Genomic DNA, 16,239 nt, shown 5'->3' on the forward strand with positions numbered 1-16,239 from the left:
AGCGGCGCGGCAGGCGTTGGATCTTAAGTAGTATTTGTCGGGAAAACGGGATAGAAAAGACAGCGCCAAAAGATGTACGCATTCCAGAAAAAAACTACGCGACTTAGTGTTAGATGTCCGAACAAAAGCACTTGAAAATAAAACAGGATAACGTAAAATAGTTCAGTCACTCAACTACTGTATCATCAGTTGGAGCCTGAGGATAAAACATGGTAATCCAAAGGTGAAAGTGTTGTACAGGTGAGACTCACAGAGGCGAACAGAACACCAAGCAATTCCAGGGGACAAAACAACAGAATGTCGTAGACCAAGCTGAGCCACTTCACGGAGCCTGGTGGGAAAAGAGCGAAATTGGTTTGGGACGAACTGAATTCTCGAGGTTCAACAGGTACTTCAAAATCCATTTCGAAACACAGATACGAATGTGCACATCAGAACTAATCAGGTTGGTCGTTTGTTCAAACACATGACGGTGGTTGCAACGACAAACATGACTAGGAGATGTTTCGAAGAATGCGCTTGTGGGTTGTCACTATGACTCACCCCTCAAGAGGTACGATGGACCATGGAAACTAATGCAGATAAGACTAAGACAACTGGGGCCTCATAAGCCAAGACCAGCACCAATAAATGAGGATCAACTCCAAACTTACAGTTCGGTCAACCTAACAAGCTCTGAGACAAACATGGAACATACAAGTTCAACGTATTATCGCCCACTATGTGACATGCCATCAAGCAGTTTAGGATAACTAGTTACTGAAGATAACCACTTCAGGATCGAAAAGTGGTCCTGAGCAAAAAAGTGTCTCGTTTCTACCCCTGTTGTAGTATTGCCACTACTGTCTTATATGACCAGAAGTAGCTTCTTAAGGATAACTAGGCGAACGGCATTTTCATAGCCGTAGTTCTCCAAAGCAGTCACCTGAGCCTCAGGAGAGCGGGGGGGATTATAAAGGAAACGGAAAAGTAGTTACCTTAAGAAGTGCGCATAACTGTAATAATTTCTTGACATTTGTGCAAAGAAGCTTGCTGGCTTCTATATCAAGTTTATCAAAGGCACCAGGATATCCTACTAACCAGGAGGTTTCGATAAGTGTCCAACCAAGGACATTTTGACCTTTGTTATGTCGGAGCGGTTTATCCTCAGGGTGCACCCAAGCAGAAGGTCGCACAGATCCCGAGTGGATTGTGCGCAGCGGTCTTCCGTCCAATTCAGAAACTTGGCTTGAAGCATAGTTGGAGAAAACCGAGTCGTCAATCGGAGAAGTCCGCCTCCCCCAAGAAGACGAAGTGCCAGTATGTTGTACTTTTCACAGACTGAAATGAAATGAAAAGAGGTGCACGAGAAACGTTAAGGTAAAAGGAAAGGGCTAAGTACCCCCTAGAGGTGCTCACAAAACACGAGTGGTGGTGCAGGTTAATCCTCAATAACATTGTACCGTCCTGTTTGAACTTCACCGGAGGCTGATGCGTTTGGGTATGATCGCGAGTCACACCTGGGGAACTTTATTCGAAGAAAAGCATCTGGATTCACCGAAGACACTCATCAACAAAAACATTAGCTTATACAGATACATGGTAGAAAGAGTAAAATTACATGCTGAACACGCCGGTGTGATCATAAAGTATAATAATGGAAAGAGCGTACTCCTTGAAAGTCCCCCTCAATGAGCGTCTCTCGGGGATGTTGACAGCGCCATGCGCGTGGTGATTCCTATAAAAAGAAAAGGCTGGAACGTTCGCTGTCTGTAATTTATTCCCTACGGGGCTGCTGTTGACGTGGCGACCCGATTCTGTAACCAGTTCTGAAGTCTACGAAGCTACCATCGGATAATCTTGCTCCTGTAGAAATCGGCGACGCAGATTTCAGGGTGCGGATTCCCAACCAGGAGGCTCATTGTTTCACCTAACCCTGTATCCGGAAGCGTCCAGACACGAAAAATACACGTCCGGAGAACTACGCGTCCCAGGTAAGCAATCGGTACCACACGTTCTCGATAGCAGGCCGTTAACACAGATTACCAAACACGGTTTAGCAGCGTGCAACCAGTGGAGTTGGTGTGAAATTGTTCACGGCGGAAAGGTTGCCAATGGCTGGAAGGAACGAACAAGTGGATGACCATTACTGGCCATTTAACCACTCTATATATTTACGCAGAAGCTGGTATGTTTGTCCTGACAATACACCCTTGTCCCGGGTTCTGTCATCTCCTTATCGGGGCAGGCTCATTCCCGACGTAACCAATAGACGGCCACCCACGATACCATACCCTGACATCCTAATGTTGCATTTTAGGGCTCAAGTAACTCGGCTATTTTTTAGCTCTCGTACTTCCCCTTTGAGAGGTCATCTTTCAAGAGATGCTTCCGAGTAGGATAAATGGGATAGAGAAAGAATCACATCACAGCCTACCTGCGCTGAACTGATAAAACGTTGATTGTGTCCGACTCTTTTAAGTAACTTTTGTGACTGTGCCATGACATTTCGCATCGTCCTGAGATCCCTACACTTATTCCATAACCACATTTATGTGACTGAAACATACTAGTGCGCGACGGTAATCACTTCTTATCATCTAGACCACGAGTAGTGGTAGACTGATTCGCCGAGCTTCGTAATGGTTTGCAAGTGATCTATTGCTAATCGACCAGACGTTGTCACTGTCATGGGATTTCAAAGAAAATCTGATCGCAAGTGGTGTGATTGGCTGATTGGTGTGCATCTTCCTCGTAATACTACTTGTCCGTTTGCAATATGTTTCGCGTCGTGGTCTGCAGTTCACTCATTCGATTGGTCCGTTGAGTAGCTTTCTGAGTCTTGGTCTCCGCTCTGATTGGTCGTTGGGGCGACTTCGATTTTTAGTGGTTTTATTTCTTCGATTTGATTAGCCCACCGTCAATTGATGCCGCTAACTAATCCCGAATTTGATTGTTTGGTTGTACTTCCCTGTTTGATTTACTTTTCCCTGTTGTGCTGGACCAGTGAACCTACCTGATTAACAAAAAGTTCGACACATTGCCAAGGTCGCGACTAACAATGGATTCTCGTGCCACGTGAACAAAGAGAAAACAATTCCAGTTATTGGGAATTCGACAAAAATCCAGTTATCGTGTACTGCTATTTTCTATCCTCTCTGTGCATTGCCCCCAATCGATACTCGGCAGTGTTGCGCCAACAAATGGTGCAGCCTAGAAGTCCTCAGCTAAATGATTGGTTAAGCTGATTCTAGTCCAGTGAAGAGGTCCCCAGCGATAAGGCGGGATAGCACACCATTAGTGCTTCAACGTGACGGTCGAATTGTAAATGGAGATCACTGGTATGGGTATTTTCTTTATAGCATCTAATGTTCCGGAGTGAATCGGAAAGACCAGAAAGTGCTTGGTTTTCAGTTCTAGAGGGTTGGAATAGCAAGACCAAAATTTCCATTTCAGTGGAAGTGTTTCCTCACGGTACGGGACTACTCTAGCCACCTACCAAAACGACCACAAAACTGAACGATTCGAAAATTATTATTCCAGTACGAACACAGATTTGGAAGAAGCACTCCTTACAGGAGGTATGCATTAATAGAAGGTGGTTACAAACTTCTTGCAGCAACGGCTCAACAAGACAATGTTCTGTTAGGAACTCAGGAATAGAGTAGTCCTGCTGAGGGATCGAAAACAGGCGTTGCAAGGCAGTGAGATGACAAAATCGGGTATGAGAATTTTACCTTTTTGCTGTCCACAATCCACAAGAAACTGTTCCAGATCGCCCCACCTTTCGAACAGCATCCCTGGCATATACCACTGACTCCAAATAGCCAAATCCACCAATGCAGGACAGGCGGCTAGGAATTCCAGAACACCATCGCGCTGGGTGAATAACACCGACGTGTCGACCGACCATGAAACTGCTGAGGAGATCTGAGAGTCTCCTGTTGAAGGGAACTGTTTCGATGCTATCGCCAGCGGAGATCCGAGATGCTGACTGAAAAAAAACGAATGAAGGGAAAAGCACTGATCGACGCAGTAGGAAGCCAGCACAAATGCGGTTTGGTTGGCAAGGATGCCACTGTGACCCGGCCCCATATGGGGTCGCCAAAAAATGGCCATATGAGCATCCAGGTTGGCAAGACGTTCGTATCGTGATTCGAAAGGATATCTTGTCAGGTACTTTACCAAACATCGCCACGGAAGTTGCTGAAATCATCACAAACCAAACAGCTTGTACTTATTAATTGCTGTCCTGCGGACATATCAGTGCGTCCTCGCGTGCTTCAATAGCGTTAGGAGGAATTCGACACGGATCCCGCTTTACCGCTCGCACTCAGGTGCTGCTACGGCCGAGATTGGCCACGAATTCGGGACACTTGCCGGTCCAGCATCAAGCCGAGATATGATTGGTCGAAAGTCTGGACCCGACAGCCAATCATGACCCAGTATTGGCAGAAGCGCTGTACATGTGTTCCTGACTTCGTTTTAGGCGTTAATATATCTTGTGCACCTTTGGTGGTTGTTTTGACGTGAACGCTAGCTTAAGAAGCTCAGACCGAGAACTAAGCTGAGAAAAATGCCGTTACTACAAATGGGTCACTCTAGGAGAAATTACTATGGGATTTCCTGTCGTGTCACATCTCCATTTTTCATCACTGCGAAAGTGGAGTTGCCTATGCAATGCGATCAAATGAGAAGACCGGGTCTTGCAGACCCATGTGACACCTGCAGGTTTTTGTATTACACGATACGTGGATACTACTTGAACGATTGGTAAACCTAAGTAGGCAGACGACCGATTCGTACAGCGTGGCAATGTGAGTGTTCTAGTTGCAGCTAGTAGTGTCTAAGGCATATACAAAACCCATTTCCATGTGGACCCTAATTTAGAGGTATTGGCATTGCAATTGAAACAAACCTTTAGTGAAGAAAACAAGGAATAAGTCCGAATGGAAATTGGTGCAAGTCCGGTGAGAACAATTAGCTGATAGTCACGTGCAGACCAGTAAATGAACAGACCATGTGCATTTCTTGGTAGACAGTGTCAGTGACGACCACACAGCAAGATACCAACACATCTGGGTGAATGCTTGTGTTGCAGAAAGGTTTCGACAGAATGGGCCTAGACTCATCACGCACGAGCACAGCTCCGTGCTGGTTCGTACATAGTCATGTTCTGGGGCTCGAGAAAAAAATAGATGATCCAATTTAATAATACAGAAATCAAAGAGTTTCCGTTTTCAAGATATTCGAAAATTATGCTTCTGGTTTTATCGTTTCAGAAATCTCAACTAGTAAATTACAGCTATCATTTGGGATTCTGCGTGAGTCGATCCTGTAGATAAGGTCTTTTAACGGGAAATCTGGGATATTTAGGTTTGCAGTGTTTTTGGCTGGGTGTGCTCCACACTATGGAAGAATTTAGTGGGAGGCAAACACGGGAGATCGAAGGTATTGAAAGATAGAAAAGGAAGTATCAGTGATCTGAAGAAGTGAATACATTCAACAGATCCAGTGGTAGTGTGACATTAGGACGTCAGCAGGCCTCCTTGACTTCTGATGCCCTAACCTCACGGATGGCTCAGGTCCACTGATCTACTCTCCACCCTCCAGGTGATAGGACCATGTGCTAGCTTACGTGATTCAATAAACAAGGTTAGGTGTGGCGATCGATCACGTGACATGAAGCACATGACTAAGCCAGTCAATCTGGCTCAGTTTAGTCAAATAAGCAGGTGAATGTATCCGCCACAATATTTGTACTTTTAAATCTTGAACTAAAAGATTACCTAGTTAGACAAAATAGTGCATCTACTGTGTGAGAAATCTAGTTCCCTCCTGGGTACGTCGTGCGCTATCCGTCACAAGAATTCTTACTGCGATTAGGCCTCTCGCGACAAGCGGGTCACAGTAATGCGATAACCACGCTCTTGCTCACAATCTTAATTCAAAGCTACTACACATATCAGACGATTGGAGGACGGATTAAGGAGCAGAACGATCATGTCAGAAGTATGCATTCAAGAACATTTCATAAGGCTTGCGTAGCCTGATCCAGCCACTTGAATCCAGTTTTCAAGTCAAAACGAGAATTCTACCAGCAAGTTTTTTTTTCTGGAACTGAGCTCGGAAGAACAAAGTACCAATCACAAATCTGAGATCGTTTCACAAAAAATCTCAGTTCCTCCACAACCTAACTTGGACGATAGGTCTCTATCACTATCAACCGTTAAGTGACGAATCCTCTTGACTACTTGCTCATTCCTGATAGCAGTAAGGTAAATCTATTTCTGAAGAAAATATGTAATTGATGCTTTTTTGCTCTTGTTGTAGTTGGTTTATCAGAGAGAAAACAGCATAAATCTGCAGAAAGCGAACACTTACTGATAAAGAACAGGTTCCTGGATGTACTGTTCTTCCTCAGAGAATTCCATCGTAAGAGAACGAACTATCTGTTCTAGGTTATCTGTACGAGCGACTTGGAAATGTGAGCTCACGAGTTGACAAACATCCTGCAACGAATAGAAAGCACATCAGATGACGGGCACATACGAAATCGTTTCGAGCTGAACTTTAGTTGAACATACTTCATATTACGGAAGCAGTTCAATTAAATGGCCCACTTAAATGATGAACACATTGCTTAGTCCATAGCCAACATACTTACCTCCACTGAACGGGACTTTACCCACGTTAACTTTGCTATGAACTGATGGATTGTGAATGGATCCGGTAGACCTGGGGAGACAACAGTCTGCCCAACTGTTGTGCCTTCTGTTTGCTCCGTGGTTGGGTCCAGTAGTTGGGCTGTTGCACTTTTGTGTAGATATAACACCTAGGGAGCAGAAGGTTCCGAACACGTTAGTGATAATATCACATGCGCCGTTATCTAGAACTGTACATAAGCTACCTCGAGTTCAGGAATTAAGCTGGGATTCAAGTAGAACCGTTAAAACCAAATTGGTGGATGGTGGTACGGGATTTTTAGAATTCACACTCGCTTGAAGGGTCCTTCTTCAGTCTCGGTGCAAACAACCCGTGAATCCACACCTAAGGGTAGAATCACTGAACCCGAGTTTCACTCTTGCCAGAACTCATCACAAGTGCAAATTCCTGACCGTACCTAGATTTAGACGCCGGACATCTGATATGCGAGCAGAGTGCGTTAACAGCGCATGCTCGAAGCACCTAAGTATCACGTATGAAGGGGAGAATGTGTTCCGCCTGCTTCATATCATACAAGACAGACAGAACCATTTGACGCCCATGAGCTGAGCGAGTAAATGTTTCCAACTCTTAGGTCTCGATCCCTTAGTTCCATTAGTCTCGATGAACGAAAGTGCACCAGTTGAAACCGCTGTGTTTTGGTGCACGGTTTTTCAGCTGAAAAACTGAACTGTTGGAATACCCGTTTTACCTAACTTGTATACATGGAAGCGTGTCGAAATGCAGGACGGTGCACAACTAGGACGTTAACCTATCCGAGTCAAAACGCTGTCTATCCAACCCAATGCTGCATGACTCAATAGTCCGCATGCTGTCTATTGTTGATTACTGCGCTTTACTACGATATTCTGAAGTAGCCATGTTTACTAAATCTGTTTCGGTAAACTCCCACCGGAGGACAAGCCAACTCTATCACTACCTTATACCGCACCTCTTCGTACTCGACAAACTGCGGGAGAATCTCCACAAATGGTGACCCAACGTCGGACACCGCAGATGGACCAGAGGAAGTTCGATTCGATGACAGACAACCAAGTATGTAGTTGCTTTCCTTGATGACAACTCAAACTCTCACACGGTCTAGTAGTGTGTTGACAAAGTCCCATTTGAGCGAAAGTATATTTCTACAACGCCCGGTTTCTATCAGTCTGTCCGTAATGGAATCAAGATTTTTTGAATGCAAAAATTGCCGTATCGTACCATCGTACTGCGCGGATTTATCAACATCGAGGAAGCTAGCCGAGAATCACCAAAACATCTGTTCGATCCTCCACTCTGAAGTCGGGAAAAACGGAGCGCACTGCAGTGATCCTAAACAAATGCCATATTAACAAATTCCTATCAACCTCCAGCTGACGACTCAGCTATTCTATCGTTTTATGCAGGTTCGGTGTCGATACATTGGGGTGACTACGTACGTTGAGTATGTCGGCAAACCACCAAAGCCATCTGAAAGGGAAGCTAAAAACGACTTGGATGACAGAGGCTGAACTAATTTGAACTAAATCGGTCTACCTGAATACCCTGACGGCAAATGATGAGAGTCACTTGAACCATCATTATTCCCAATGTAATATAACTTCAGGCTGGTCTGAGAAAACTATACCTCAGTGCCTGACATTGGATCGTGGAAACACAAGAAGTCTAGTCTAGAAGAAAGGACGAGCCAGCTCTCAACATCATTCACGTAGAAAAATCAGTGTCCAAATAACGATAACGCCTAATACTCGACTATGCGAGTGCTGCAGACCTCGTATTGTGCTGTCACATGGACCACAACACTATTCAACCAAGGTCCACATGAGAAAGTAGACGTCAATTTTCATCCTTGGCTTAACTCAGCTTAACCTGCCTCTCCGCACGAAAAGTTAGAGTAACACATACTGACAAAACAACAGTCACCTTGGGTAAATCCTCGATTCCTTGCTCGGCAGCTTTGGCAAGTAATGCCAAGAGGGTTTCCGGAGATTTATTGGACTTATTATGCGATTCTAGTAAGCGAGATTCCAGGTTGGCCAGCGACTTCCAAAGACCTTCATCTTGATAGGATCCGCCAACATCACTCTCGCGACTCTCAGATTGTTCCAATAAGGTCTTCAATTCATTAACAACGTCCGTCAAAGTCATATTAGTAACTGGGAGGAAACGAAATTGGTAGGTCAAGAGTGTTGAGTAGGACCAGAAAAGCTACAATAAATAACAGCAGCAAGCGGTCTAGAGTTCAACTGTGAATATTGTGAAATGATAGCCCAGTAGTTAAGGAGCAAACTCACCGAACCGAAGATCTGCAGTTAGAAACCCAACCCCGACAGCTCGACTGTTCCTGTCTAGGTTTGGGTAACCTGACAATACCTCAGCCCTCGTGCTGTATTGGGTTAGCGTGACAAATAGATACCGAAATTGCTACAGCTGAACAATTATTTAGTCATTATTTTCCCACTATCCGTCTGACAGGACGGCCTGATTCTGGAAGTCGGACACAAATACTTGATAGACTTATTATCGTTACGTCATTATTACAGGTAGGTCCGTTAGGTCCTAAAACTTAGGCACCTAAAATTGACCATATGGTGAATGCACAATGACTGATGTAACATTTGCAAGGGTCATACAGGTGACGCAGAGGATGAATAATCGAGATAACGAAGATAACCGCACCACTATCCAAATCGCCACAGTATTGACACTAGGGCTTCGTATACTTATCGAACCATAGTCCGGGATACAAGTAGAGCGATCGGAACACTTTTAAAAGCGGCTCTTGTTTGGTCCACTTAAATTGGCATTTTGTTTGTAGGTTTTTCGCCACCGATCGAAGTGATATTGTAGCCACCTCTTCACCCACATACATGACTGTACGGCTCACCGCCACTCACTAGATCACGAGATCCGTCTTTTTTCCTACACTGACAAATCAAGCCACAATAGTGATTAACTTGACTACACAGCTCACAGTCGCTTCCTGCATCACAAGTCTCGCTTTTTTCCCTACACTTACAAATCACGACACACAAGGGTGACCCATCTGATAATGATTGTCTACCGTCTGATAAGCGTAGCAACAAGTCATGTGCTGACGAACCCACGTACACGCAAACTGACCTACATATAGGGAAACCGAACGCAGTCAGCTCACTCGCGTGCGCGCAGGGAACAGGAACTCAACCGCTCCCCAAAAGTCCACGGACAAATATGGAACACATGTAGCAGCTATTCTGCGGAGAAAACACGTTCCCGCCGTCCAGACTTTCACCAAGGAACTTTTACAGACAATAAGTTCCTCTTTTGATTGCTCCCACTGGAACACATGTAGCAGCTATTCTGCGGAGAAAACACGTTCCCGCCGTCCAGACTTTCACCAAGGAACTTTTACAGACAATAAGTTCCTCTTTTGACTTGCTCCCACTTTGAATTGTATTTATTTTTATACGCGTTGCATCTCACCATTGTCAAATTTTATGGGTGCATATTCCTTCTGAATTATATTATGGCTACCATACACTGTGCCCTAATGATATCATCAAAACTAATCACAAAAAAGGACAAGAGACATTCATACGAACTCAACTACCAACTTATGCCTGCACAGTTTGGAAAAGTTATACACTATGCAGGCAGTTCGTCAGTTCCTCAATGTTCACACTATATCTCACAATCCAAGATAGGATACTTCAAGAACACATTTGAAAAGTTAGCAGAAGATTCGAGCCGAAAACTTTCTAGAGGTCAGTGTATCTGACAACGACTGATCGGATAAGTCGGGAGGATTGGATGGTACCAGGACAGATGTTTACAGCTAACTCACATAAACCTCAATTTGTGGGGCTTCCGAAGAGGGGGCCACAATTTATGGTCTCATTAGATCTGCAATGGGAAGGTCCATTGGACTTCTGAAGTGAAAACACTTGCGAACCTAAGAAAACTGTGAACAAAGATGTGGACAGTTTGCGTACACCACTATTGCTGTTCAACGGACATAAAGCTAAAAACACAAAGACCGTTTTCATATAGCTTACTTCCATCATCTTCCACAACAGCCGGAGTTTCAGGTGTATCTGTGAGATCAACAACAGGGCCTGGTCCGGATTCGAAAACCTTATTGAGAACAGCCTCTACCAAGCTTTCCAACGAAGCAGGTGAGCGGTTAGATACGACGAGCACCATCTGGAGAAGACTTCGAAAGGGCTAGAAAGCGAATGATGAAGCCAGTGTGCTAGATCATTTTACAAAGAAGAGCACATGGATGCATGACTAATACGTGATCCTCGGTCATCGTCTACCCAGTAGAACAAAGTACTAATTCGGACGGACAAACGACTCGGTTGGAGGGACTGAACGAAATATCCTCTCATTTCAACAGTTGATGTGAGGTACGTTAAAGTTTTTAGGTAAAAACTACATCATGCAACAGGATGTTTCAGACTCACCCCAGTTCTCGACGTTTGCTGTAAAAATTGGCCAAATGAAACTAAGGAATTCAGGTGCCCTGGTGGCCAGGTCAGCCCGCGTGTGGTAGCCCAGTTGTTCAACGCTTCGTACAATCTGGAAGCACACTCGCCCAGATGCTGGAGAACCTTAGCCGACTTTTGAGCTCGAAACGCACCTGAAAAATATTTGGGAACCGCAGGTAAGCAGTTTGTAAAATTAAATCTAAAACCCATGAGCAACCGAATCAAAGGTCTTAAGAGTAGCGTGGTAACGCTCGTAGGATGCTGACGGTAGACGTCACTCAGATTACTGGGACGAGGACAATATCTGACACTGTGTCTCTTAGCGAGCGCTACGAATACGAAATAGGTGTAGTGAACAATCTTATGCCGTGAAAACATGGACACAGTTAATATCTGATTTTTCCTATCGTCCACTTGAGTGGATACAGTTGGGAGGAAGGACACCATGTGAAGGTTGCGACAGCAGAAACAAAAGGACAAAAAAAGACCAAGAAGGCACTGAGAACGCATAAAGAACGGGTGAACGTAGGAGTTATCAAATCAGAGAGGATTGGACAAGTAAACGCTGATGAGAAACTCAAGTAACTGGATGTCACAGGAGGTTAGTGAAGCAGAGTGAAAGTAGTTTGAAACCTGGCATTTCCGGAAGAATGGAAGAAGGGAACAGATCAATAAGGAGTAGAAGAGGAAATCGGGATTGAGCTGAATGACTGGAAGTAAAGAAGTGAAACAATTGGAACGCAAGGGGTGAATTCGAGAGAACGGCCACCGGAGTAGTCGCATCCCAGCAATGAGAAGCCACTCGGTCAACGGTGGAAATAGAACCCCACTGGATTTGGTAAAGTTATCAAAGGTAAGAAACCACCCTTTAAAACGGTACGAGATGACGAGACAAAGAGATGGACAAGCATTATGTACAAGTAAGTAACCTATCCAAAGCCGTCACCGTGTAATTGGACCTCAATGCTACAATGATTCTGCGAGCAACAATTACGGAAACTGAGTTCTCTATGGCTCGGCCACACGGAAAAGGTCAAAGAGGAGCACCTCGATAAAAATTAGCAGATCTCCGTACCACAAAAAATTGTACTGCGAGGCATTGTGGAGACAAAGGCATACTGTCCTCTGAGGCAGCACCAAGATCTTTCCTTCAGGTGACCAACATGACTGTATTCACGAAAGAGGCAACGCTGTATTTCCCCGAAGGACGGGTTATAAAATGTCGACCCTACAAACAGCACACTCAGATCGCCCAAGGTTGGTCGTGATAACCGGTACATTGCCCAACATAATCAAAATACATTTAAAACCCAAAGAATCTAGTCCCGTTCAGAAGGTACCTGCTAGACACAGTCGCATTGGGAGACGGTTGTTCGTTACACCCTGCACTCTCGGGCCAGGCAAGCCACGTGCAGTCAAATAGGTCAGACTATTGAGTCATTGGCTCCGAGAAGGATCCCTCAAGAAAACCCTAACAACCACCACCTCACTTTTCAAACTTTCTAGTCAGAAGCTAGGGTAGAGGTTCCTCATCACATTGTGGGTCAGATTATTGAGTCAACGTTCGGGGTGGGATACATCAACCCAACTTCTTTCTTTGGCCTGGACAACCGAGAAGTGGCATTCATATTTACAGCTATTTTTTTATCCATCTCTCGCAGCACGTCCCTCACCCAAGTCGTTCCGGTCCACTTAGTTGTCAGTCACCTAATCATTGCTCTGTGTCAAAGCAGATCACTGCTTTCAACGTTCGTACTCTGTGTCAAATGGAACAGCAGACAGCTGTTGCTCAGATATTGTTCTTTATTCCTACCAATGTATGACGCGGCTCCGAAGCATGCATACAAGATCTCATTTCGGTTATTCGTCTCAAACAGCTTGGGACGGAGTCAGATATACTGCACTTCGCTCTTCGGATGTCCGGTTACATTGATGCAAAGTATCAGGGTATCTACATGGTATCCAGTTAACACGATCCGAATTGACAGATTTCCATCCTGCAGCTGATCCTACCAGGGAACGAATTTTCAAGCAAACCGGTCTGCATCGAGTTACATTTTGTCAAAAACAGGTCAAAATGACTAGCATGTCATACAGTCACTAACGAATATACAAACAACGCAACATGCACACACCGACATAAGTTCCAGGATATACGCACCTTTAAACCAGCCGACATCCACATGACGGTAGACTGACCAGCTATAGGCTCAGCACGTTGTAAGTGTTTTAATAATCACCTGCTCTTCGAGAAAGACTATCAAGATGTCGGATAGTTTTTCTTAATGTATCCATCCTGCAGTCAACAGCATTTTCACCATAGATTCTATTCCACTTTATTACCAGAAGTTCTTCCTTAAAAATTTCGTACTTCTAGTTGAAGCCGTTGTGCTACAATGTGACAAGCAAGCTGCCGATTGTGATTGTCTACCGGTGAAACGTCAATCACGATCCCACTAGTGATAAGCCAACAAAAAGCAACCTCCGTAATTATATTACTGATAGGGTAGATGGTTATTCTCATCAGATCGCTGGTGACAAGAAACTCAACTCAACGACCGGTCCGAGGACCCATCACGCTGGTCTTCACTAATTGCCGTGAGGGCTCGGTGACAATCAACTGGGCGGTGGATGCAGCGCGGATAAAAGAAACCCTGATTCTGCAAAGCATGGTGACGACTAGCCACATGACTGATAGTGTTTCAGACTAGTTATGGATAGTGATTTAGCATAACCATTCGTTTTGACCCGTTCACCCACATCTCGAGAGATCGCAAGTTAGCGCGTGGGGTCTCCGACACCCCAGATATACTTGAGCAAGGTAGGTGATCACGCATTGTTTATGCATTAGCTTCTCTGTTGCAAAAGGTTATTCACATTTCCATTTTAACGGAATTGTTGCGATTACACGAAACGAGTAGGCTGGGAGTTCTCTGCGAATTGAATGGGAAGGCACAACACACTACTCATAGGGTTGCTGAAAACTCTTCGACATCCAATAGACCGCTTTCACCCTTCTTGGGGTCCATCAGGTAGGTAAATTCCCCAAGTTTCTGTTAACCTTATTTTCTGCTTGAACCCAAATTGCACGAGATTCGATTTATACACTCATTTGAATGCAAATTTGGTTTTGACGGGGGACTCACCTGAAACCCAGTTGACTTCCTCGTTTCCGATGTTCTTAAGCAGTGTATTACATCTATACAGTGTATTGCAATATCTCCAATATCGTATCAACTTAAACATGGGGCGGCAGCATCTTCGACTGCTTAAGAACATCGTAAACGAGAGACACAGCTAGATTCCATGTGAGACTCCAAATTCGTATGCAAGTGAGTGTAAAAATTAAATGAAAGAACATTTACACCTGATAACAGAAAGAACACAAGTTAATATAGTATGGAAGTCACTCACTTATACTGTCACAATCAAAAAACTCCTCAGCAAACGTTGTATACATTCTTTTCACGTCTGTGTTCAGACACTCTTGGGCAATCGAACTGGCCTTGCTAAGATTCTCTGGACGGAGGTTGTCATTCACAGACTGGCAGAAATACGGGAGATGGACAAAATCAGACAGAGTTCGCTTACAATAATGAAGGCTACAATCAGAACAAGACTCCAAACAAACGAAATTCTAACAAACAACTCACCTTAATTAAATCACCGAATCCGTTGATGCGAATCCCATAAGGAGCCAGAGCACCAAGGGAGTAGTTGAACATGTTATTACGATCCAGCTGTCGCGGTATTGAAGGATCGCCCAGTCGGAGAAGCAAGTGGTGTGCGAATACGGAATCCCACCATCGATGGGCCGTTTCCGCTGGACGACGAAACCTATTCCGACAAACACATTCCATCAATTCTTGCAGGACTTCCTCGTGTGTCATACGCAAGCAAGCCGGTTCGCCAGATCCCGCAAAACAAGCTACGATTCGAGGATGGAAACATGAAGTGCGACAAATTTCTAGTGCAGCAGGGAAAGCGAATATGGGGCCAAGTTGAGCATGTTCGGGAAATTCCCGCTGAAATTGGCAAGAGATAGATGGGCAACAGTGTAGATTATGACACTGAACTAAAAGGAATATGTCCACTAGCATTAGAAAAATGAATCATCCATATGAAAATGAGGATTTGTAGGGTTTCATATGGCTACAAATAACTTAGGCCCAAATATCCTAGGTATGCGATCTGATCCGTTTTCACAAATGACCTGATAACCGTCAAAAGTCAGCTGTTTGGTTTTGCAACTTAAATCAGAACGAGATACCTGACCACTCCCAAGAAGCGGGGCGGACAACCGGTCCGATCGCCCATTGAAATATACAGAGGATTCGTAACATGAAAAAACCATCCACACCAGTCTACGCAACAAGCCACCTATGAACTAAGTTATCTAATGAAGTGGCTGGATAAATATTAAAGACTATCGATTCAACGCTCCATTCAGACAGATTTATATAGAGACCTATGCAGTTTAGGTCACACACAGGCAAGCAATCGTTTATCAAGCCTATCGAAATTAACAATGACCAGGTGTGTTCTCAACACAAAAATAAACCCCTCAGCTGTGAAGCCTTTTCTGAGCGCAACTAGCACTCAGGCAGAAGGCAGCCAGACATCGGAGATTAATTAGATGGGCTTATGGTACTCGCAAACCACAGACCGTCCGGTTAGGAATATGGGCTTTAATCCACAGGCTGTTAGAACAACACAGACTACTCGAATGAACCTGATTTCCGCCCAGGATTTTTTACACACTGAATAATAATAATTCAGTTGTGAAACGTCCGCGGTGTATAGCTGCAAAACAACCTGGAGGAGGTATGATGTCTGATATACTGACAGGCTTCCCAAGCCTACATAGAAACAGTTGGGATGCCGAAGTTGGATCTTACGGCTAGTAAGGTCGCCAAAGCTACTCAGTACATCGACAAGTCATAAATAAGAGACGAATTAAGCTAAGGGAAAATACGCAGACTGCTAAGACAGGTCAGTCGCGACAGTGGAAGCAAGGACGACAAATCCCTTGATGACATGGTGGTTTGATTCGAATTGTCGTGGACGATGTACGAAGATTGCA

The 16,239-nt window shown here is 44.5% G+C and overlaps 1 protein-coding gene across 1 annotated transcript in view; it reads right to left on the reverse strand.

Annotated features, from left to right (window-relative positions):
* The window catches only part of T265_05111 (hypothetical protein), a gene marked incomplete at both ends in the record, with an annotated part of 42,643 nt that extends 27,526 nt beyond the window's left edge, over positions 1–15,117 (reverse strand). The window contains 10 exons of the mRNA XM_009170028.1: positions 252–331; positions 1,081–1,320; positions 3,717–3,973; positions 6,364–6,491; positions 6,647–6,814; positions 8,608–8,840; positions 10,722–10,890; positions 11,133–11,308; positions 14,571–14,700; positions 14,810–15,117. Of these exons, the coding sequence (XP_009168292.1) occupies positions 252–331; positions 1,081–1,320; positions 3,717–3,973; positions 6,364–6,491; positions 6,647–6,814; positions 8,608–8,840; positions 10,722–10,890; positions 11,133–11,308; positions 14,571–14,700; positions 14,810–15,046 (1,818 nt within the window). The remainder of the gene's footprint in view (positions 1–251; positions 332–1,080; positions 1,321–3,716; positions 3,974–6,363; positions 6,492–6,646; positions 6,815–8,607; positions 8,841–10,721; positions 10,891–11,132; positions 11,309–14,570; positions 14,701–14,809) is intronic.
* Positions 15,118–16,239: the final 1,122 nt, after the last annotated feature.

The sequence above is a fragment of the Opisthorchis viverrini genome (assembly GCF_000715545.1).
Source record: "Opisthorchis viverrini unplaced genomic scaffold opera_v5_92, whole genome shotgun sequence".
Classification (NCBI taxonomy): domain Eukaryota; kingdom Metazoa; phylum Platyhelminthes; class Trematoda; order Opisthorchiida; family Opisthorchiidae; genus Opisthorchis; species Opisthorchis viverrini.